We start from the raw sequence: 23,784 nt of genomic DNA on the forward strand, positions 1-23,784 counted from the left end.
ACCGAACTAAAATTCCCAGTCCCTTTAAAACAATTCTTTGGGGAGGGGGGTTGAAATGTTTTTTAAATATATGCTGTGTTCGCAGCCTTACTGAGATCAGCCTGGATATTGTGTTGGCGAACTATAAACCAGAACTAGAAGCACTTGACACTTTCCTCCCAGTACTTGCCACTTATCTCCTCTTTGCCTTTTTTTGTTGGATGCTAGCTTCCACTTCTGCCTGTGATTAGAAAAAGTACCAAAAACGGGAAGCTGCATTATTATAGTAAGACAATTTGTCTGTCCTCCTAGCCTAGTATCCTCAATTCTGGCAGTAGCTGTCCAAGGTGCTGATAGGTCTTTCCCATCACCTGCTATCTGATCCTTTCAACTGGAGATGCCAGAGATTGTACCTGGAGTCTTTTACCTGCAAAGAATTGGCCTCTTATCAATGAATTACAGTCGCCTGGCTCTGAAATAGGTTCATACTGTGAATTCACCGATCTATCTCTACTACTTAGCATTTGAGCCAGGCTTCAAATATCCGGGTTCAGGTCACAGATCAAGACTAGCAGGCTACAAAAAAACAATTTGCTACAGTCCATTCTCTGTATAAATGGGACTTAAAGTGGCCTACTGTTCTCACATACTTGTTCAAAGGAAGACCAGGGTAAGGGTTATTTGATGACAGACTTTTGAAATGAAGGAATGATTTGGATGTGATGAGTCCCCAATTCAAATCACGAAGAAGCAATCCCATCTTTAACAAGACAAGGAGCTACTAGCTCCCCCATGGCGGACATGCTTTGCTCCTGGGTTCAATCTAGGGATGGACAGATCAGCCTATTATTATTATTATTTTGTCACTTTCACAGGCATTCAACCATAAATCCATTCCCTTCATTTTCTGCGGATATGACAAGTTAAAGTCAACATTTAAGTTGTATCCATTGTTCCTTTAAAAAACACATTATGTATGCCATTTGTAGGCACTTTCTCCTAAAAGACATTATTTTTGAACACACACAATTTGCATGTCGTGTGCATTTCTTAAAATGAAACTGCACTGCAAAATTTGCCAAAATGTGCTATCTGCTTGATAACTGCCTGCTTACGACATAAAAGTCTAGGAGATGTGAATTAGGTTTGCTCCCATTTTAATAGAGAGAATCAGTTAAATTCTCCTCCATCCCCAGTTTATTCTCTGCTAAAGGATCTAGTAGACCTGGGGAACATCTCTGCCTGAAATCATGCCACTACCAGTCAGAGTAGATGATACCAACCTAGATGAATCAATGGCTCTCATTATAAGGCACTGGCATCTGTTCATGTTATAAACTGCATAGTGCTATCAAAACTATGAATAATTTTAAAATATCATTTTTTTTAACTGCACTCCTTGAAATATTCAGATTTCCCCATTTCCTTCCCTGTTTGGTTTCCCTTTCCATCTTTTTTGCAGTTCTCCCTTGTTTATAACAAGTGCTGAGCCAAAACCAGCATGTCACCAGCAGAAACTAGCAATAGTGGCAGCTACTGTATATCTATAAAACCAATGGAGCATTTGGAAGGTGGAGGTCAGCGGGGCTAGCATATGGAGCCACAAAGCCATGGAACACTGGCATGCCTCGACTCATTGGGAGGTGTCTGCTGCAGATGGCAGAGACCCAAAAGCAATCAGGAAGAATTCTTTTGGCTGTGGGCAATTCATCCCACTCACTGTTACATTTCTAGCCTGCCAAGCTGGAGTGTATGACTTTATCCCAGATATTGCACATGCACACACAAACACAAAAAAACACATGGGGCAGGCAGGAGATGATTTACAGTGCAATTTTGGCTCCAAGTTTATTATTGCTTTTGCTAGTATGTATGTATTTATGAGAAGAGAATCGAAAAGATAGTGGGATGCGATCGTTTCTCTGTTTATGAAGAATAGTAATAGCAATGCTGTTTTATTATTAGATCTGAGAAAGAGGTCTTGTACTTTTAGGAAAAGGTGAACAAAGGATTGGTGACAAGAAGTCCCCATGAAGAAATGGAATTGAGTGTGGAGGAATATATTGACCTAATATGTACACTTGTTTTTAAATACCGTATTTTTTGCTCTATAAGACTCACTTTTTCCCTCCTAAAAAGTAAGGGGAAATGTGTGTGTGTCTTATTGAGCGAATGCAGGCTGCGCAGCTATCCCAGATGCCAAACCAGCAAGAGGGATTGCTGCTTTCGCTGCGCAGCGATCCCTCTTGTTGTTCTGGCTTCTGAGATTCAGAATATTTTTTTCTTGTTTTCCTCCTCCAAAAACTAGGTGCGTCTTATGGCCTGGTGCATCTTATGGAGTGAAAAATACAGTAGTTCCGGTATCAGTGGTATGGCTCTTATTGGTGATGTGGGTTGTTCACATAATTTTCCTACAGGTCGTTGTCCCATTCCAAAACAAACTATTGTTGTGTTAAGATAAGTTTAAGACTCATCTAAAGGTTGATATTATTACTGGCCACAAAGTAGATATAAATTCATTTATTTATATTAGGTTTCTACACCAAAGGATGTTAGTTGCTGCAGCTGAGGATTACAGAAAAGTAACAACTGACTACTGCTGCTACCTACCATATTTCCACTCCATTGCAGCTATTATCTACAAGTATATAAGCAAAGCACAGCTTCCATAATTGTTCCACAAAACATCATCTTGGCTTCCTTCCTTGCAATGTTGCACCTGCAGTATCCCACCAAAAACTTGGGGGACAAAGCAGGAAACTTGGCAGGGTCTAAGGGCTCCACTCTCATAAGAATTTCTATTTCCAGATTTTCCCAGATCCCGTTATATTATCACAGAACTTCAGTGCACACTTATAATGTGATTGCCCTGCATTTCTTATTTTGCATCTTCCCAGCACTCAAAATACCTTTTAGCTACTTGTCTACCCATTGACACAGTGATAATCTTATTGAAAGGGTCCAATCATGTTTCTTGCCTGACTCTATAAATGCATGAATTTCAATGCATGATCACAGCAAGCTTTTTAAAAAGGCATTTTTTTAATGTTCCTCCTGCCATTATGCTGGATGAACATGTCGTGAGAACATCCCCATTTTCCAAGGATTTGGAAATGGAGAAAATGGAGGGAATATTACTGACATCTTTTTGTTTTCATCAATGAGTTGCAGGTGGGGCAGTTGCCCCAAACAACATGAAAATAAAGAATCATTGAAATGCAAAATGGAAATGACCTATTAGGTCATTTAATCTGCCTCCTTCCAAGTCAGGGTTTTTCAGACACTCATTGACTGAAACTGTGTGATTTCCATTACTGCTCCAAGAAGATCAAATTCAATAAATCTTACACTTATTTCCTCTAAAAGACATTCCACCTTCATGTGCTTTGTTTTCCATTTTTCATACACCATTTTATAGACCAATGTTAAACAATTCCACTTGCAGCTGGAAGATTTTCTTTATTTATAGATGGAGTATCATCTTAGAAATGCTATTCTCACTCTTGGCTAGATAGAGATATATAATACAATACACACACACACACACACACACACACACACACACACTATCCAGTTTTACAGTCTAGAGGTTACCAGAGTACAACCCACTAAGTTATGCTGCTGTGCAATTTGAAGTCATTTTACTAGAGCTTCCATTAGCCTTCCCTGTTCACCAAACACTGGAATTAGTGGAAGTGTGCACAGAAACAAGGCCTGGTGGATTGCCTTCAGCTACCATCCTAGCACTGAAGGTACAGGTTTACCAAAGAGATTTGCTTTATTATTCTTTTCCTAATGTATCCTTTCATTCTGACAGCTGAATTGCCACGAGCTGATTTATTCAGCAAGCTGGCCGCAGTAGACTCAAGACCCAGACTTAGCAATTCCTGCAAGACAGCAGCTAATTTAGAGCCCCATCAGTTTAAATTATTGAGACCCACCATGTTTGTCCACATTTAATTTTATCTGCCATTGAAATGATCACTCTTTCCAGGGCTATGAAATCCTTTCGCATCCTCACAGTCTGCTGTGGACAATTATGTCATATTCTGGGTCATTGGTGAATTTTGCCACCTGGCTGTCTGGGTTGCTTTCCAGTCATAACGAATACGCTGTGCAATGATTCTGTTTCCAACAAAGAGCAAGAGGGCAATTTGATGTTCATCTCTTTCACATATTTGTCTAAAATGGATCACTTGCACACACGTACCATCTTTTCATCCAGTTGCTAATCTGAGACAGAACCTTTCATCTCTTGATCTAACACCGGTTTGCTTCTCTTAGAAGCAGTTGATAAAAAATTATTTGGAAAGATTACAACAGCAAGGGCTTTGGGGAGGGTCTCCTATGTTGCTAGCTGCCGGTAACTTACATGTAAAAGGTAAAGGGGCCCCTGACCATTAGGTCCAGTCATGACCGACTCTGGGGTTGCGGCACTCATCTCGCTTTACTGGCCAAGGGAGCCGGCATACAGCTTCCGGGTCATGTGGCTAGCATGACTAAGCCACTTCTGGCAAACCAGAGCAGCCGTTTACCTTCCCACCGCAGCGGTACCTATTTATCTACTTGCACTTTGACGTGCTTTTGAACTGCTAGGTTCGCAGGAGCTGGGACCGAGCAATGGGAGCTCACCCCATTGCGGGGATTCGAACCGACGACCTTCTGATTGGCAAGCCCTAGGCTCTGTGGTTTAACCCACAGCGTCACCCGCGTCCCCAACTTACATGTACACACACACACACACAAACACTTCTTACTTTTCCAAGCACCTCCAGCAAAGGGATGTATCAAAGACAAAAGCCTTATTGAACTGAATGTGAGTTGCACAATCCATTCATTATCTTCAACTTGGGAGATGCATGAGAAATATTTTCCGGAGATACCCTGTGAACTTGACCACTAACCTCTGAACTCTCTAGTTTCTACCAATGGGAACAATCTAGCCTACACTAAGCACATAAAAATCAATCTTATACGCAGGACTTTTTTTTCGTGCCAGAACTCAGTTCTGGCACCTTTCAGGTGGGTGCCAATGCCATTCTAAAAGAACAAGGGAGGTGTTCATGGTAAATTCCAGCACCTCTTTTTCTAGAAAAATAGCACTGCTTATATGGTAAGTAAGGAAGTTGTTAGAGGGCACATTCTGGGGCATACACTGATAAGGGTGTGTTAGAGAGAGGGCAGCCCCAACTTCTTTTTATGGAGCTTGGGGCTTTGAGGTCCCAACCTGAACCAGAGGCAATCACCACTTCAGAGCTCCTGCAAAGGAAAGTGTCTGCTGAATTTAATAAAGAAAGAAGACTACCAGGGAGAACTGGAGAAGGTCCATAGTTCAAAGGCAGAGCACCTGCTCTGAATGCAAGAACATCCCAGGATCAACCCCTAGTATCTCCAGGCAATACTGAGCTAGGCGGACCCAGAGTCTGACTTGGTATAAGGCAGCTTCCTGTGAGTAGTTCATCCACTTGCCACAGGGGCTAAAACATATGGAAAGGAAGGCGGGTACTCTTTGAAGCCCACAGAGCTACCCAACAGCAACCCCTGAATCCCAGGCAGATGGCATTCGGGTAAATACAGCTGGGACATCATGCCTGATCAATGCCATTAGTGTCAAAACTCAGATAGAGTTTTGCACGCTCACTGCATCAAGGCCTGTGAGGGAGACCCGCCACTAACAATCTCCAAAAGATTAGAGGATGAAATTCTCCCTGCTTCCCAAGCCACTGCTGCTTGACAGTTTCCATTAGCCCACCAGGCAGCTCTGGGCAATCAGATGCGCTGTCCCTGGCCTCTCCTCCCAATGAGACTCATTGCCGCAGCCTGTTCCACAAAGTGCACGGCGGTGCCAGAGGGGAGCTGCTGAATCTCCCCAAGCAGCTGGCCAGTGACAGGCTGTATCTCCCACTGGGAGCAATTCCCTTCCTCCTTGCTAGCTGAGCTCCCCACTCGCTCCCTCAGCCAGTCCGGACGCCTGCTGTTGTTGTTGTTTTAAATTCATGTGCTTGCTCAGGTACTTAGCTAATGCTGCATCCTCCTGACATCTTCAATAAACCAGAACCCAATTACTGCATGAAGGAATCAGGAGGGAAAATATAATTAGCCCATGCTACATCTACGTTCTGTGCCATCTCTAGCTCCATCAATGAGAATTGGTGGGAGAGTGCTATTGCACTCAGGTCCCATTTTTGAACTTCCCATGGGCATCTGGTGGCCACGGTCAGAACAGGCTGTCAGAGTAGACGGGCCATCTGTGGCTCTTCTTATATTCCTGATATCCCCCCCCCCAATCACAAACAGAAGCTCAGTGCCCTGGTGTAGAGAATCTGGACCAAGGGATGGGATGAAATGACAGCCAATTTACATCTACTTCCATCCTCAGTGGGGCAGCTGGTGAATATTCCATTTGTTATTTCTCTCCAGGAATGACATGCTCTCTGCTTAGCTATTAACCGACACCCATCAGGGCTGTCAACTTCCCTCTGGGGGAAAGAGCATCTGGCTATAGTCTGCAAACAAATGAGAATCTCAGCAGCGCTTGCACTTAAGCATCAACGCAACATTATCTAGTATAGATTGGCTCCTACCATAATATTCACATGGGAGGGGGGCTGGGGGGGGAGGAAAGTTTTCACATGGAAACTGAATTTAAGGATTTTCTAGTCAGCATCCAAGATTTAATTTAAGGGCTGTGTCTTAAACCCAGATCTGTGGCAAGATGACAGTCTGGCAGTTCTCCCTGTGCCTCTTCTGGTACTAGGCCAATAGGGGAATCTCCTACTAGAGGAGAAGCTTATGGTTTTTCTGGAGACTCTCCTACTAGAGGAGAAGCTTATGGTTTTTCTGGAGAGGACAGAAGCATTTCTTGTCAACTTTAGACTGGGATTGATCTACCCTTTGCTTCCTTCCAGATGGCTCTTCCAGGCTGCTCTAGATGTGAACACAGAAAGCTGCCTTATACTGAACACTGGTCCAGTGAGTTCACTATAGTCTGCACTGATTGGCAGCAGCTCTGCAAAGCTTCAGGCAGGGGCTTATTGCAGCTCTACCTGGAGATGCTGAGGAACTGAACCTGGGACCTTGTGCATGGAAAGCGAATCCTCTGCCACTGAGCTAAAGTCTTTCCACTGCAGCTGAATACGTTTCCAGTCATACAGCGTTTGGACAGCCTTCAGAGTTTACAGGACAGAGTTTTATCTGAAGGGCTGCCTGGTCTACCTTAAAGATGAAGAACTGTCAGAAGGGAGAGCAGCAGGGGCCTTGAAGTGACCCATCAGCACTTAGCACCTGGACAGCACACTAAGCTCATCAAGGAACAATCTTCCCCACTAGGGTGAGATGTACTGTATTTACATTTAAATTACAGTAATTAAATTTCAACCTATATACATCACATGCAAAATGCATGCATGTTTTCCTGGTGCATTTCCCCCTGTTTGGTGACACCTTTATGTGGCCACCCTAGACCGGATTTAGTGCTGAGATGCTCACCATATATTGTTACTCTGTGAGCTTTCAGTAGCAAACTGAGATGAAGCAATGGCCGGCTTGACGGTTCTTCTCACATCGTGATTTTTGCATAGCACCCACCCCCATGATTCGTGATATATTGCCAGGTCAAAAATTATGAATCCGATATCATATTAGGGACTTCAAACTGGTTTTGGACAATATATTGACATATCGCCCCACCCTAATAATGTCTGTAAAGCATTCTTGGCATCACAAAAGCAATATACAAAAAAAGTGAGAGAATATAACTGATTGAGCCCATTGAGTCCTCTTTAGACTAAATAATAACATGAGGTTGTAGCCAATGAATATGTCCTTATTTGTGCAACACTTGGGCAACACAACTCCACCTGCCTCCTCGCTCTGCTGAATCCCTGTACAGCTCCTAAATCTGTTCCGGAGGTTCACCCATATTTCCAGATTTCTTTTGAGGGGGAGACATGCAAGGAAAGGATAGAGAGCAGAACAGGATGACATGGTTGGATGCAGCCCCTGACCTATGCCTCTACAGACCATCAGACCTAGGGTGTACTCCCCGGTAACACAATTCAGGAACGGTCAAGTCCTTTTGCAGGAGCATGTGCGTGGTAACTGTGTTTTCTGATATGCAACTGAAAAAGAGAGAGAGAGAGAAGAAGGAATATGGAACCTGTGGTGTCTTGTGTCTCGTATGCCACGGTCACTGGGTATCCTCTCACTCTCCCGCTGGTTGAAGGCATATAGTCGATACGGGTCCTCTCCTCCCTTCCATTTCCGGGCAGTCAGGTACTTTCGTTCTTCAAACTGATTCCAGAGGTCATCCCAGTCGATCTCAGAGCCCTGTTCATGTACAAACATGGATGCTCATCAGAACAAGAAGCACTGCAACTGAATTGTCATGCCTTTGTTGTCAGCATGGAAAGTGAATCCTCTGCCACTGAGCTAGTCTTTCCCCTGCTGCTGAATATGTCTCCAGTTGTACAGCATTTGGACAGCCTTCAGACTTCACAGGACAGAGTTTTATTTGAAGGGCTGTCTGGTCCAACTTAAAGATGAAGAACTGTCAGAAGGGATAGGTAGCCGTGTTGGTCTGCCATAGTCAAAACAAAAAAAAAAATCCTTCCAGTAGCACCTTAAAGACCAACTAAGTCAGTTCTTGGTATGAGCTTTCGTGTGCATGCACACTTCTTCAGATACCTCTGAAGAAGTGTGCATGCACACGAAAGCTCATACCAAGAACTGACTTAGTTGGTCTTTAAGGTGCTACTGGAAGGATTTTTTTTTGTTTTGTCAGAAGGGAGAGCAGCAGGGACCTTGAAGTGGCCCATCAGTACTTAGCACATGGGCAGCACACTAAGCTTATCAAGGAACAGTCTTCCCCACTATGGTGAGGTGTACTTTATTTACATTTTAATTATATTTCAATCTATACACAGCACAGCACACCTCAGGTTAAGAACGGTTTCGGGTTAAGAATGGACCTCCGGAACGAATTAAGTTCATAACCCGAGGTACCACCGTACTCACTTATCCCTCTTTAAGGCGTGATCTGCCCTTGTAGCAGAACGAGGTGGTAGAGGCCTGTGTTAACAGAACATAGCTTCAATTGCAGCATCTGTCTGCACCCCTTGCCCAAGCCACAGCCCAAACCATCCCCACCATGCTCTCCTCGCCATACCCTCATGTGCTGAAGAGTCAACCTGTCCTTTCGTTCAGCTGCACACAATGGCTTTGTCCCTGCATTGTGGAAGTCAACACAATGGGGCCCTGATAAAATCACATCATTACAGAAGCACAGCCTCTTTGATCTCAACCTGTGTGTAGTACAGAGAGATTCAAAACTTGTACAATTGTTCCAACACCGGGAGGGGGTGATGTGTGATCTTATCCAATAATTGATCTCTCTTTTTTATTGTTAAGTCAGTATCCAAGTCCCTTTTGGCTGCTAACAGCACAAAATGAGGCTTTCGAAACAGGCAATTTTACCCCATAATTGATTTTATTCACATCTGACAGCACATTTTAATGTAATAATAGGTAGGGGAGGAGGGGGAATGATGCCTCTGACAAATGAATGGCCCACGTCCCCTTCATCAGCTTTACACATTGGACTGGTCCAAAGTACCCCTGTAATGTTTAATATTACATTTCACGTTGGCTATAAAGGAGTCATAGGCAAGCACCAAATGGCTAGCTCCTATTACAGCGATGAGACATCTTTTCTCAAGCACCTAAGTGAGGGGCTACATCAAAGCCCTTCTGGACATTTAAATTTATACAAGATCACTCTTATCTACATGCTTGCAGACTTTTGACTCCTTTAATAAAAAAAATCCTATACATTTGTGCAGCATGCTTCATTAAATTCCACCAAAGCAATGCTGATTATTTATTTAAACCATGATCCACCTATAATGTTGCCTATGCAAGTCACACGGAAATGAATGGAAGCCATGCAATTCTTTTCAGTTGTAACCTGCATCCAATTCAATGAGGTATGCATGATGGGGAGTGGCAGTGGTTTGTGACCAATGTGTCTAACCAAATCTTTTTTTTTCTTCTCTAAACTACCATTAATCCAAATGCTTCTTGCTGCTGCAAGAGAAAAGGAATCCAACCTTCTGCTGGCCCTCTTTTAGGCTTGCTCCTGCAGCACAGTCTCATAGATGTTTGCTCAAAAGTAAGTCTGACTGTGAGGGACGCGGGTGGCGCTGTGGGTTAAAAAACAGAGCCTAGGACTTGCTGATCAGAAGGTCGGCGGTTCAAATCCCCATGACGGGGTGAGCTCCTGTTGCTCGGTCCCTGCTCCTGCAAACCTAGCTGTTCGAAAGCTTGTTAAAATGCAAGTAGATAAATAGGTACCACTCCGGCGGGAAGGTAAACGGCATTTCCGTGCGCTGCTCTGGTTCCCCAGACGTGGCTTAGTCATGCTAGCCACATGACCTGGAAGCTGTAAGCCGGCTCCCTAGGCCAATAAAGCGAGATGAGTGCCGCAACCGCAGAGTCGATCACGACTGGACCTAATGGTCAGGGGTCCCTTTACCTTTAAGTCTGACTGTGTTCACTCCCAGGTACGTGGGCTTGGGGTTTCAGCCACAGAGTATTCATGCATAGAGCTCCTCTCTGTGTGTGCATTGCTCCGTGGTCCTTTGCTTATTACTTATAAAATCAGGAACAAAGGAAGCAGCCTTATAGTGCCCCGTCTAGCTCAGTATTGTATACACTAAGGGCTCATCCACATTTCTACTCATCATCCTGCTTTCCCACAGGAAATCTCACTCTTTACCGCCAAGTCAGACCAAACTTCAATCCAGATTTCCGCTGATTGACGATTGTTTTGATTCAGCACTAAAGAGCAGGTTTCCCCCAGGGCAAACGGAAAACCTCTCAGACCCCTGCTTTCTAGGCATGAGACACGTGGAAATGTGGATGAGCCCTATCTAGCAGCAGCTATCCAGCATTTCAGACAAGCATCTCTCCTAACTCTCCCTGGAGATGCCAGGAATTGAACCTGGGCTCTTCTGCATCCACCACCAAGCTGCATCCCCTCCCCAAAGGCTCTTGTGCCCCTGACTTATGCTTTACATTTAATCTTTTCACCTTGGCACCTTATGCTCAACTTTCTCAACCAATCAACGCTATTGACAGATCTTGCTATACCCACCCTTTAATACTGCAAAAATCTGTTTTGTTCAACTTACACTGCTAGAATACTAGGTAGGGCTTTAATTATGTCTCAGCTGGATTAGTAATGTTGTGTTTTCCAGTCCTTTACTCTCCCACCTTAAGCCTTTAACTTCTGTTCAGAATTCTGCTGCCTCACCGTTATCTTCCGAATCCCATTTAAATTGTTTACTTTTCTTTTAAAACCTGGAATGCTCTGTCCCTTGCGTATTTGCCATCTGTAGTCTTTCTTTAGAGTGCAGCTTGCGTTCTTCTTCATCATCTCCTTGTTAGGCTTTGAATCTCCTCCTATTTCTCGCCTATATCCTTTAGTTTCTGCATATGCTTAGAAAGCTCTCACAACCAATGTGCTGTTTTCCACATCTCATCAGTCAAAATCGGCTGGATCACACCAAAGGAAGTTTCATCTAGCTTCCTGGTCTGCCATTCACCAACCAGGTGCCTAAGGGAAGACCCATGGCAGGCCAGGGCATGAGCCTGACAGCATTCTCCCTACTTGTGCTCCCCAGCAAACTAGTAACTTTTTGAAAGTTCTCGTCTTGTTTTAAATCCAGCTTCAGATGTGTTAAAGAAAGTCCACCTAGAATCCCTAGATCTGATCAACAAATTTCAAAGAGGACATAGCAATAATGGGACACCTCAATTTCTCTGATATATGTTGGAAGACAAACTCTGCTAACAATGAAAAGTATTATATCTATAGATATACAAATAAATTGATATATAGATATAGATAGATATAGATATATAAAATTGTCCAGTAGCACCTTAGAGACCAACTAAGTTTGTTCTTGGTATGAGCTTTCGTGTGCATGCACACTTCTTCTCTAAGGTGCTACTGGACAATTTTTTTATTTTTTATATATATATTGACTGCATCAGACCAACACGGCTACCTAACTGAATCAATGAAAAGTATTGTTATGCATTTGGGGGGACCCCCCTAAACCCCAGAAATTAATAATGGTAGGATTTTTATTATTTGGATTTTTTATTTTTTATTGGGTTTTATAAACAAGAATGATGTTAAAGAAATAAGTATACCAAGTTTTCTCATGTCATTTGTATATCACAAAAATGGCATAATAAATGTGGGAAAGTATCTACAACATATGTTTCATTGTTAGTTTTGAAGGGAAGATGGGAGGTCAGTGGAAAAATACAGGCTAAGCTTCCTTTCTGAGCCAGGGCCTCATCTGGGATAGATCCCTTAACATTTCAAAAGGCGTTGATGGCCCATCTAAGAGGAATCTGGGGCTTGGGCAGACAGAAGGTTGCCAAGGTAACTGGGTATGAAGTGACAGGAAAAGAGAGTCTTTAGCTGCTGTGCTGGGAAGAAGGGAGAGGAAAGATGCTTTGGACTCTTGTAATTGACCACACTGTAAAATCTGGACTCCCTCCATGCAGACTGAAGGTGTAAATAGGCGAATAAACCGTGTTTCCTAAAGCTAGTCTCTACTCTGCCTCAATTCTCCATAGGAACACAGACCTTTGGTGAGTGCCTGGAACCTCCTGAATCTTGCTACCACTTGGCAGAGAGTGGGGGTGGCACCCAGCTTCTGCAACAGTGTAATGGCATTCTTGCCCTGCCTTGCTGACAATTTCGTATTCCAGAAGATGGGACTCAGCTATCCTCGACACGATGATGATGATAATAATAATAATAATAATAATAATAATAATAATAATATTTTATTTATATCCCGCCCTCCCCAGCCGAAGCCGGGCTCAGGGCGGCTAACAACACTAAAACAGTACAACATTATAAAACATTATAAAAATGAATTAAAATCAAAATTAATGGCAACCATAAACTAAAGTCTTGTAAAGACTTCAAGAACAAGAACCAATTGGCTGATGAGGCAGAAGTAGCTGGGACCATAAGAACGGATGAATCCTGCTGGATCAGACCAAAGAATCACCAAAATCCCTTTGGAATTTTTTTTTGGGGGGGGCGCGTTACAGGTCACTGACTGTTGCCCACCCATAAGTAATCCAGTGGTGGTGGCTCCCAGTGCCAGTGGCCCCTGCAAGAGGGCCCCCCCAAAAAACCTGGAGCCAGTCAGTTCTGCAGCTTGGTTGTGTAACTTTATTGCCAGCAATTCTGCAAAAGTCAGGGAAGCCCTGACTAAGTCTCACATCCCAGGGCATGTTTGCAGTTTCTGGCAATTGAAGAAATAATCTTTTGACTTGTAGATGGAGCACATTTGACAGGGCGAATAAATATGGACACTCACAATGTCATTTTTACTCATTTCTTCATTGCTTATACCTTCCCTAGCTGCCCTAGCTAGAGCCACAGATGAAAAGAATCCTTGCATTTTGAACAACAGCTGAGGATTTGAAGATATAAAACATTGGAGGATGTTCTGAAAGCCATTCATTCTTAAGACCACTCCAGCCCATCAGGCTATTTTCAAGCAGGAGGATATATGAAATGTGTTTGCAAGCTTTTGGTAGAAGTCCAATATATCGTGCAATCAATACAGTTGATGTTTTTTTAAGGCATCTTGTAAAACATGATTTATCAATGCAGTAAAAGATCGGGAGAAGTTACATCCAGTGAATCCTAGAATCACTTAAGGTCCCAAGATTTATAAGGTTTGACGACAGTCCTCAGAATCCTTTCTTTTTCAGACTGCCAAAATAAAACACTTATTTTTAAACGGGCAGGCTCCAGCCCATGAAATGGGCACAATCCAGCTCATAAGCACCATAAAGCTTCCATTTATTTCACTGCCAAAGTCAGGCATCTGCTGAACTCCCATCCATTGAAATAAATGGAGCCTAGGTCCTTTACCTTTACCTTTACCTTTAAAGTGCTTAAGTCTGGCTGAATTGTATGCAGTGTTTGGTTATAGGTATTTTACTTGTTGTTGTTTGTAATTTTTTTGCTGTTGACTGCCTTGAGCGTAATTTGGTGGAAAGGCAGGATACAAAATTAACAAATGAATGAAGTTGTATTTCCTGTGCCACCAAACCAGCATTTCTGGAAGATTTGTTCTAGTCAAAGCATCTCCGTGCTTGCCACACACCCACACATGTGACTCCTTTCTAACTGCAATCTCAATGGCACAGTCCAAGACAAATTGCCACAACTGACTTTCCTAATAGTGAATTTCAGCTCATTGCCTGTCCTCTCAAGGTGACATATGGACTAATTGCTAAGAAGGCATGCTTTGGAACGGAAGAACTTGTCTCAGTAAAGGAGCTGGGCGAGAGGACTTCCCACTCATTCCATAGCCCTACAATTTTACGACCGGCTTGAATGAGTAATTGCCATTCAAGCCAACTGATAACTTACCTGTTCCTTGATTACTGATAAAGGAGAGGTACGGGAATTAAACACTGAAGCAGGAAAACCCCTTCGTTCACCCAGGACAAAACATCAGTTATGGATTATTGGATAAGATCTTCATTATAACATTTCCACCATGCATTATCTCTTCTTCCTCTCAAGTAGAATTCTATCTGGGGACTTATTTAACTGATGTGCCGAAATCTAAATTTAATTTATTATGATCTAACTCACTTTAGGTTCCAAATTAGCATGCACCCGAGAAGGATCAAGTCAATACTCTACTTGCCTTTCTATTTGTCTTCCACACAGCTCCTCTCTGTGTGCCTCATATTCATTTTCTCTCGTGTACTGGTAATAAATTTGATATTTTTTTTTCCCCTCTCTCTCTCTCTCTCTCTCTCTCTCTCTCTCTCTCTCAGAAATTAGGCCATTTTTCTTTCAATGCTGCAGCTTAATGACTAGTATTAATTATATAAAACAGTGAGTTAATAAAGAATTTGAGAGAATGAGAGCCCTTCCAGCAGAGGGAGGGGGACAAATCCTTCCCCATCTCATGGGGGGAAATAGCTAATCAGTCTCACCAGCTATTAAAAGATCCTTACCATAGCCCTCCCCTCCTCAGTCTCAAAGTTCAGACTTTAGGTATCATTAACAGGCACTGGGTGGTATTCAACTAACGTGTCCTGTCAGCAAAGATTTTCGGCTTGCACCTGTCTTTTCTCCCCATGCATGCTTTGTGCCCTCCTCAAAACTGATCCAAAGGGCTAGGGAATCCCTAGAACAGAGTTAATGGGTATTGGGGGGAAGGGAGAAGAATTGAGCAGGTGGGAATCCTTGTGCTGATGGAACGGCCATGTTGGATGCAGCCCAAGTTAAGCTAGTGGTTTGGGCCTTTTGTGTCCTGAACCTGAAGCTGCAGAGGAACTTGGTATGCTAAGTCAGCGATGGGGAACCTGTGGTCCTTAAGTTGTCATCCTACGACAAGTCCTATCATCCCCGACTACTGGCCATGCTAGCTGGAGCTGATGGGAGTCGGAACCCCACAGCCTCTGGAGAGCCACCAGTTCCCCAACCCTCTGCTAAGCACCCAGATAATTACAATCCAGAGTTGCTCCCATTTTCTTCCAAGAGAATGGGAGAGCCCCTGCTGGTACGCAGCTCCACGTTAACAATCAAGCCCAGCAAAGCTTTGATCTGACTTTGAGGCTTCCAGGGCTGAGGCACACATACAGTAAGGACATGGTGGTCTGAGCAAAACGCCTTTCAAAAACAAGTGTTATCTGTATAAAACAAGAGCAATTCACATATCTTCGTTCAGTGTATTCGTTCAATGACCAAAATGTTAAGCCACTCTGAAAAGATTTGAGACATCCCACATGTAAGAAGATGTAACAGCTTACAAACTGATCCCTGGAGAATCCTTCGGGAAATAGTAGAGGGGTTTTTTTAACACTAAAAATAGAAATGTTCCAAGATAACACTAATATATAAGGGAATGTTCAGAGCGTTAATGCAGCAGTATCCTCAACTCCCCATAGAAGGAAAGGGCTGTAGCTCAGTGACAGAGCATCTGTCTTACATGTAGAACATCCTGGGTTCAAAGCCCGGCATCTACAGGTGGTGCTGAGTCAGACAGCTGCTTTAAACCCTAGAAATCTGCTGCCAGTCAAAAAAGGCAGTACTGAGATAGGTGGCCCAATGGTCTGACTTCCAGCTTTGTTTGGGGACATTTTACCACACTGGGGTCCCCAATTCGCTTGAGGTAGAAAAATACCCCATAAAACTGTATGTGTCAGTTCCACGCTACCCTGAGTCAATGTTATATTACACTGAAAGCCACAAGCAGAGGAAAACTACCCATAAAACAAGCTATGTCCATTTTTTTGTGGAAAATGGCTAACATTGGATAACTACTAACCTGTGTCACAACCAAGTTGGAAAAGACCCACATCCACCAAGAGACAAGGACCATCCCAATGGAATTAATACTTCCCATCACTTTATGCAGAAAGACATGATCAGCTTTCCATAATATACCTATAGTTTTTGGTTAAAAAAAGGAGTAGGAGTATTTGCCTTGCAAATATTCTGCTTTCATGTAGTACCTGATTATAAATAAGGAGTGTTTTCCACACAGTTTCATATCATGAAAACTATCAAGAATCATGGATGTATGGCAGTGGACCAGAGCAGAGTTATCTCAAACCTTACATATACCGGGAATGCCCCCCAAAACTACACACAGACACATACACATGGACACGGACGGAAATGAATCCTTCTTTAAATTAGCATATTTTTCATTCGGATAATGTTATGCTATGCTGCTGCACCCACCACCCCCAGATGTTGTCAGCAAAGACAACACATGTCAGATACATATGAAATGTGCCTTTCGTTGGCAGCAAATACCAATAAGGTAAGCCCTCAGACAGGAGACTGCAAAGCGCTCCCACCTTCTTTTTGAGATAAACCAATATGACAGCTCAAAAAAGCTCTTCCTCTATTTGTATGTTAAAGGGGCAGTATACACAATACATTGTTTTTTGTGCATGAAAACAGTCTCAATTTTTGTCTTGAGAAATGCAACTTGTAAACTGGGCAATCATATAGAAATTAGTGCCATTTCCTTGATTGTGTGCAATGCATCTGGATCAAGCCATTTGCATATATTGCCTAGATAGTATAGTATAGTTTAGTTAGTTAGATGAGATAATAGATAGATGATAGATCGATAGATAGATGATAGATCGATAGATAGCTCAATAGATAGATAGATAGATAGATAGATAGATGATAGATGATAGATAGATGATAGATAGATAGATAGATAGATAGATAGATAGATAGATGATAGATAGATAGATAGATGATAGATAGATAGATAGATAGATAGATAGATAGATAGATAGATGATAGATGATAGATGATAGAGATAGATAGATAGATGATAGATAGATAGATGGATAGATAGATAGATAGATAGATAGATAGATAGATAGATAGATAGATAGATGATAGACAGACAGACAGATAGATAGATGATAGATTAGATGATTAGATAGATAGATAGATAGATAGATAGATAGATAGATATAGATAGATGATAGATAATGATAGAAGATAGATGATAGATGATTGATTGATTGATTGATTGATTGATAGCTAGATAGATGATAGATAGATAGCCATAGATATGAATATCATCATCATTAGTAGCCATAGTAGTAGGCAATAGAGGCTGATGACTCAAAACAGAGCCAGCGAAGATTCATCAACAAAGGCAAGAGGCAAAACATGGTCAAATGGATGCAAGAGAGGCAGGACTTCATACAGTTTCAAGGTAGATCTGTTCCAAACACCACCACAGCATAACTGAGCCCTATAGAGCAGAGTAGGCCATCAAGTGATCCCCTTCATGGATCACTGCCTTGCCGTGGCGAAGGGGCTTGAAGAACTCAGAGAAGCTATGAACTATGCCGAGCAGGGCACCCAAGATGAACAGGTCATAGTGGAGAGTTTTGACCAAACGTGATCCACCTGGAGGAGGAACCGGCAAGCCACTCCAGTATCCCTGCCAAGAAAACTCCATGGACAAAGACAACAGGCATATAAAAGATATGACGCTGGAAGATGAGCCCCTCAGGTCGGAAGGCGTCCAACATGCTACTGGGGAAGAGCGGAGGGCAAGTACAAGTAGATCCAGAGCTGATGAAGCGGCTGGGCCAAAGCCGAAAGGACGCTCAGTTGCGGATATGCCTGGAAGCGAAAGGAAAGTCCAATGCTGTAAAGAAAAATATTGCATAGGAACCTGGAATGTAAGAACCATGAACCTGGGTAAGTTGGAGGTGGTCAAAAATGAGATGGCAAGAATAAATATTGACATCCTGGGCATCAGTGAACTAAAATGGACGGGAATGGGTGAATTCAGTTCGGATGACCATCATATCTACTACTGTGGGCAAGAAACCCATAAAAGAAATGGAGTGGCCCTCATAGTCAACAAAAGAGTGGCGAAAGCTGTACTGGGATGCAATCTCAAAAATGATAGAATGATCTCGATACGAATCCAAGGCAGACCTTTTAACATCACAGTAATCCAAGTTTATGCACCAACTACTTGTGCTGAAGAAACTGAAATTGACCAATTCTATGAAGACTTACAAGACCTTATAGAAGTGACACCAAAGAAGGATGTTCTTCTCATTATAGGGGATTGGAATGCTAAAGTAGGGAGTCAAGAGATAAAAGGAACAACTGGCAAGTTTGGCCTTGGAGATCAAAACGAAGCAGGGCAAAGGCTAATAGAGTTCTGTCAAAAGAACAAGCTGGTCATCACAAACACGCTTTTCCAACAACACAAGAGACGACTCTACACATGGACATCACCAGATGGGCAGCATCGAAATCAGATTGATTATATTCTCTGCAGCCAAAGATGGAGAAGCTCTATACAGTCAGCAAAAACAAGACCTGGAGCTGACTGTGGCTCAGATCATCAGCTTCTTATAGCAAAATTCAAGCTTAAACTGAAGAAAGTAGGAAAAACCACTGGGCCGGTAAGATACAATCTAAGTCAAATCCCTTATGAATACACAGTGGAAGTGAGGAACAGGTTTAAGGATTTAGATTTGGTGGACAGAATGCCTGAAGAACTATGGATGGAGGCTCGTAACATTATACAGGAGGCAGCAACGAAAACCATCCCAATGAAAAGGAAATGCAAGAAAGCAAAGTGGCTGTCCAATGAGGCCTTACAAATAGCGGGGGAGAGAAGGCAAGCAAAATGCGAGGGAGATGGTGAAAGATACAGGAAATTGAATGCAGATTTCCAAAGAATAGCAAGGAGAGACAAGAAGACCTTCTTAAACGAGCAATGCAAAGAAATAGAGGAAAGCAATAGAATGGGAAGAACCAGAGATCTGTTCAAGAAAATTGGAGATATGAAAGGAACATTTCGTACAAAGATTTCCACAATAAAGGACAAAAGTGGAAAGGACCTAACAGAAGCAGAAGACATCAAGAAGAGGTGGCAAGAATACACAGAGGAATTATACCAGAAAGAAATGGATGTCTCGTATACCCCAGGTAGTGTGGTGGCTGACCTTGAGCCAGACATCCTGGAAAGTGAAGTCAAATGGGCCTTAGAAAGCACTGCAAATAACAAGGCCAGTGGAAGTGATGGCATTCCAGCTGAACTATTTAAAATTTTAAAAGATGATGCTGTTAAGGTGCTACACTCAATATGCCAGCAAGTTTGGAAAACTCAGCAGTGGCCAGAGGATTGGAGAAGATCAGTCTACATCCCAATCCCAAAGAAGGGCAGTGCCAAAGAATGCTCCAACTACCGCACAATTGCACTCATTTCACACGCTAGCAAGGTTATGCTTCAAATTCTACAAGGAAGGCTCAAGCAGTATGTGGACCGAGAACTCCCAGAAGTGCAAGCTGGATTTAGAAGAGGCAGAGGAACCAGAGACCAAATTGCAAACATGCGCTGGATTATGGAGAAAGCTAGAGAGTTCCAGAAAGACATCTACTTCTGCTTCATTGACTATGCAAAAGCTTTTGACTGTGTCGACCACGGCAAACTATGGCAAGTTCTTAAAGAAATGGGAGTGCCAGATCACCTCATCTGTCTCCTGAGAAATCTCTATGTGGGACAAGAAGCTACAGTTAGAACTGGATATGGAACAACTGATTGGTTCAAAATTGGGAAAGGAGTACGACAAGGCTGTATTTTGTCTCCCTGCTTATTTAACTTATATGCAGAATTCATCATGCGAAAGGCTGGGCTGGATGAATCCCTAGCCGGAATTAAGATTGCCGGAAGAAATATCAACAACCTCAGATATGCAGATGACACAACCTTGATGGCAGAAAGTGAGGAGGAATTAAAGAACCTTTTAATGAGGGTGAAAGAGGAGAGCGCAAAATATGGTCTGAAGCTCAACATCAAAAAAACGAAGATCATGGCCACTGGTCCCATCACCTCCTGGCAAATAGAAGGGGAAGAAATGGAGGTAGTGAGAGATTTTACTTTCTTGGGCTCAATGATCACTGCAGATGGTGACAGCAGCCACGAAATTAAAAGACGCCTGCTTCTTGGGAGAAGGGCAATGACAGGCCTAGACAGCATCTTGAGAAGTAGAGACATCACCTTGCCAACAAAGGTTCGTATAGTTAAAGCTATGGTTTTCCCAGTAGTGATGTATGGAAGTGAGAGCTGGACCATAAAGAAGGCTGATCGCCGAAGAATTGATGCTTTTGAATTATGGTGCTGGAGGAGACTCTTGAGAGTCCCATGGACTGCAAGAAGATCAAACCTCTCCATACTGAAGGAAATCAACCCTGAGTGCTCACTGGAAGGACAGATTGTGAAGCTGAGGCTCCAGTACTTTGGCCACCTCATGAGAAGAGAAGACTCCCTGGAGAAGACCCTGATGTTGGGAAAGATGGAGGGCACAAGGAGAAGGGGACGGCAGAGGACGAGATGGTTGGATAGTGTTTTCGAGGTTACCAGCATGAGTTTGAGCAAACTGCGGGAGGCAGTGGAGGACAGAGGTGCCTGGCGTTCTCTGGTCCATGGGGTCACGAAGAGTCGGACACGACTAAACGACTAAACAACAACAACAAGGCCATCAAGAGTTCAAGCTTCATTGGCTGATTGAAGAGTGGGTCATGCTCTGCATGGAAGTCTAGAACTCCTCTAACATTTTGTCTTTAGGAGGATGAGGACCAGTTGGCATCTCAGGCAAGGAAGAAGAGATGGGATCAAGTGATTGAAAAAGTGGTTCTGGGGAGGTGTCTCGGGCTGTCTGCTTAGGCGGCAGGGACTGCTGGTACCTGGTTCTCTGATGGGGTCTGAGGAGGTCTGATGAAGTCCTCTGTCTACTCATCTCCATATGGGGCTTTAGGTCCCCTGGTAATACACAAGCTCCCTTGCCCAATATCTTCCATGCCAAGTCTAGGGTCATTCCCCCTGGGGGATGTGACAGCACCTTTTTCTTTGTCTGGGGCACTAGCCTGGGGCAATTACGTACAAAGACTAACAAACTGAGTCCAATTTATAAGATGGAAACTCAAAGGCACTTGCAGAAGCTTTCCAATGTAAGACTGTTCCCATGTATAACCAAAAAGGTTAGTAGAGATGCTCCTTGATTTGATTACACTGCATTCAGATATACAGGCAAAGTGGGGAGATCCAAAATAACTGTATGTCATAGCTAGACTAATCAAACTGTCTGCTAAAGCTTCAACTGAAAGTGACAATTCCAGTTCATCTGAGGACGGAGAGGCCGTGTATTTGAACATTTTCTTCACTGAAAAATTCAGCGGCGAGGCATTTCCATTATATTCTCTTAAAAAAAAAGAATCCGCAATGGGGATGCTTAGCCAAAGGAACTATCCACCAAACACCACAACTAAAGGGCTACCTCAAACTGTGCAGAATCACGCGGGCTATCATCTGAGAAAGAGCGCTAACACGCTGTGAAATAGCACACCTGAGTCCCGGAGGAATCAATTAGAGGGGACCTCTTGGGGACAAGCAGGAAGTTGAAAGGAAAGGGCTTCATTAATTCACAGCAGAGGCTAAGTTGCTCGATCGGAAATTAAGTTGGTGGACTGAGGCCCGTTCCTTTCTCTCTGACCCTGTTTCCCTCTTTCGTTAATTATTACTCAGACAAGCCTTCTTTACAAAGAGATAGGGACCCAGGGGGATGAAAGTGCACAGCCTTAATTTTTCGCCTCCTGTGTATAAAGGCTGGAAACCCAACTCTTCCCCCAAAGCAGCTCTCCCTTATTGCACAAGATATTTGACATCTTCCCCTAGCTGAGAATGCAATCAGGTAACAGCTGCCTCCTCCTTTACCAGCTCACTAAGTAGCTTCCTTGGAAACACCTGTGGCTTAAAATAAAAACAAGAAAGGAAAGGAAAGTCTCTCACTGTGACAGCACATTAAAAATTGAAACTCTCTAAGCTTGGAGACATACTTCTGCGTCTGCCTCTTAAATCAAGGCTCAGGGAAAAAAGAGTGGGGGGGGGAGAGGTGGTGGGAGGGAGAGCAGGTCATTAGCAGTAAAGACTACAATTTTCCAGCAATTGTTAATGCTTTGTTTATGTGGGTTTCTACGAATATGACATTTTAATGGCACAATAATTGTGTGATTACAGTGCAACAAGGATTGCTAGAGCAAGAAAAGAGCAGCTCAGACCGGCGCCTGCTGTGGGTTCTTCAGTTTTCCCTGAAGCCTGCAGACGGATAACCACAGGATTTCCATTCAGGACTGTCAAGCTGCGAATATCCACACTGACAAGCACCCATTTCCATGCCCTCATGAGATGCCTTAGGCTTGTTTAGTCACAGGTGCTACAGGGACTAGGTCAAACCCTTTTCTTCCCCAACATACTGTAGGTTATAATGGGCTAAGGAGCCAAAGACAACAATGAAGGTGTTATTAACAGGATGTGTACCTGTCTTTACGTTACTGCCAGTTTCTTTACACTTTATTGATATAAGTTGCATTTTCAGCTGAATTTGGGGGGAACTATTTGAAGCATCCGTGGCGTCAAGCTCTTTTGTTTGATTTGCTCATTGCAAACAGCTGAAAGTCTGTAAATTTTGATAATAAACCCAATTTGCAATGGGGGTTGAATAATTTCGGTTGCAACTGTATATGCTGTGCGAAGATCGTCCTCCTTTACCCCGTCCTAAAACTTCCAGCGTTCAGTTTCAATAGATGGATGGCCCCAGGTTTTAGTATTATGGGAGAGGAAGGGGGGGGGATCCTCCTCAAAATTATATACTATCCTATTCTACTCATGTTGTTCACCTTTTCTCCAAAATTAAAAAGTCCCAAATGTTGTAACCTTTCCACATAGGGGAGTTGCTCTGTCCCCTCGGTCATTTTGGTTGCCCTTTTCTGAATCTCTACAATGCTTCCTTTGAGCTGAGGCACCAGAACTGTACAGCGCGTTCCATGTGCAGCCGCAACATATTTTTATCATGGCATGTAGATATTGACACCTGTGTTTTTGGAATCTTTTCCTAAGGATCCATAGCACAGCATTTGCCTTCTACATAGCTGCTACACACCAAGTCAGCATTTTCTCCAAGCTGGCCACTACAACCCAGCACACACATATATATATGTTCGTATCAAGGTTTGCCATACGTCCTCTTTTTCCAGGACACGTCCTCTTTTTTTTAGGGGTAAAATATCTGTCCGGGTGGATTTTTTGAATTTGCCAAAATGTCCGGGTTTTGCCACATCCCTTCCTGGCGCCCTCTGATGTCACTCCAGTGCGTGCCCCACCCATGGCATGCCCC

At 43.2% G+C, this 23,784-nt stretch overlaps 1 protein-coding gene and 1 long non-coding RNA gene across 2 annotated transcripts in view; one reads left to right on the forward strand and one right to left on the reverse strand.

The window, feature by feature from the left end:
* GALNT14 (polypeptide N-acetylgalactosaminyltransferase 14) overlaps positions 1-23,784 on the reverse strand; it is a 243,070-nt gene that overhangs the window by 124,273 nt on the left and 95,013 nt on the right. The window contains exon 2 of the mRNA XM_083732509.1: positions 8,138-8,307. Coding sequence (XP_083588635.1) covers positions 8,138-8,307 — 170 coding nt within the window. The remainder of the gene's footprint in view (positions 1-8,137; positions 8,308-23,784) is intronic.
* The window catches only part of LOC310841650, a 248,280-nt gene that overhangs the window by 16,599 nt on the left and 207,897 nt on the right, over positions 1-23,784 (forward strand). The gene's annotated exons all lie outside the window — the stretch shown is intronic.

The sequence above is a fragment of the Podarcis gaigeae genome, assembly GCF_964106915.1.
Source record: "Podarcis gaigeae genome assembly, chromosome: 3".
Taxonomy (NCBI): domain Eukaryota; kingdom Metazoa; phylum Chordata; class Lepidosauria; order Squamata; family Lacertidae; genus Podarcis; species Podarcis gaigeae.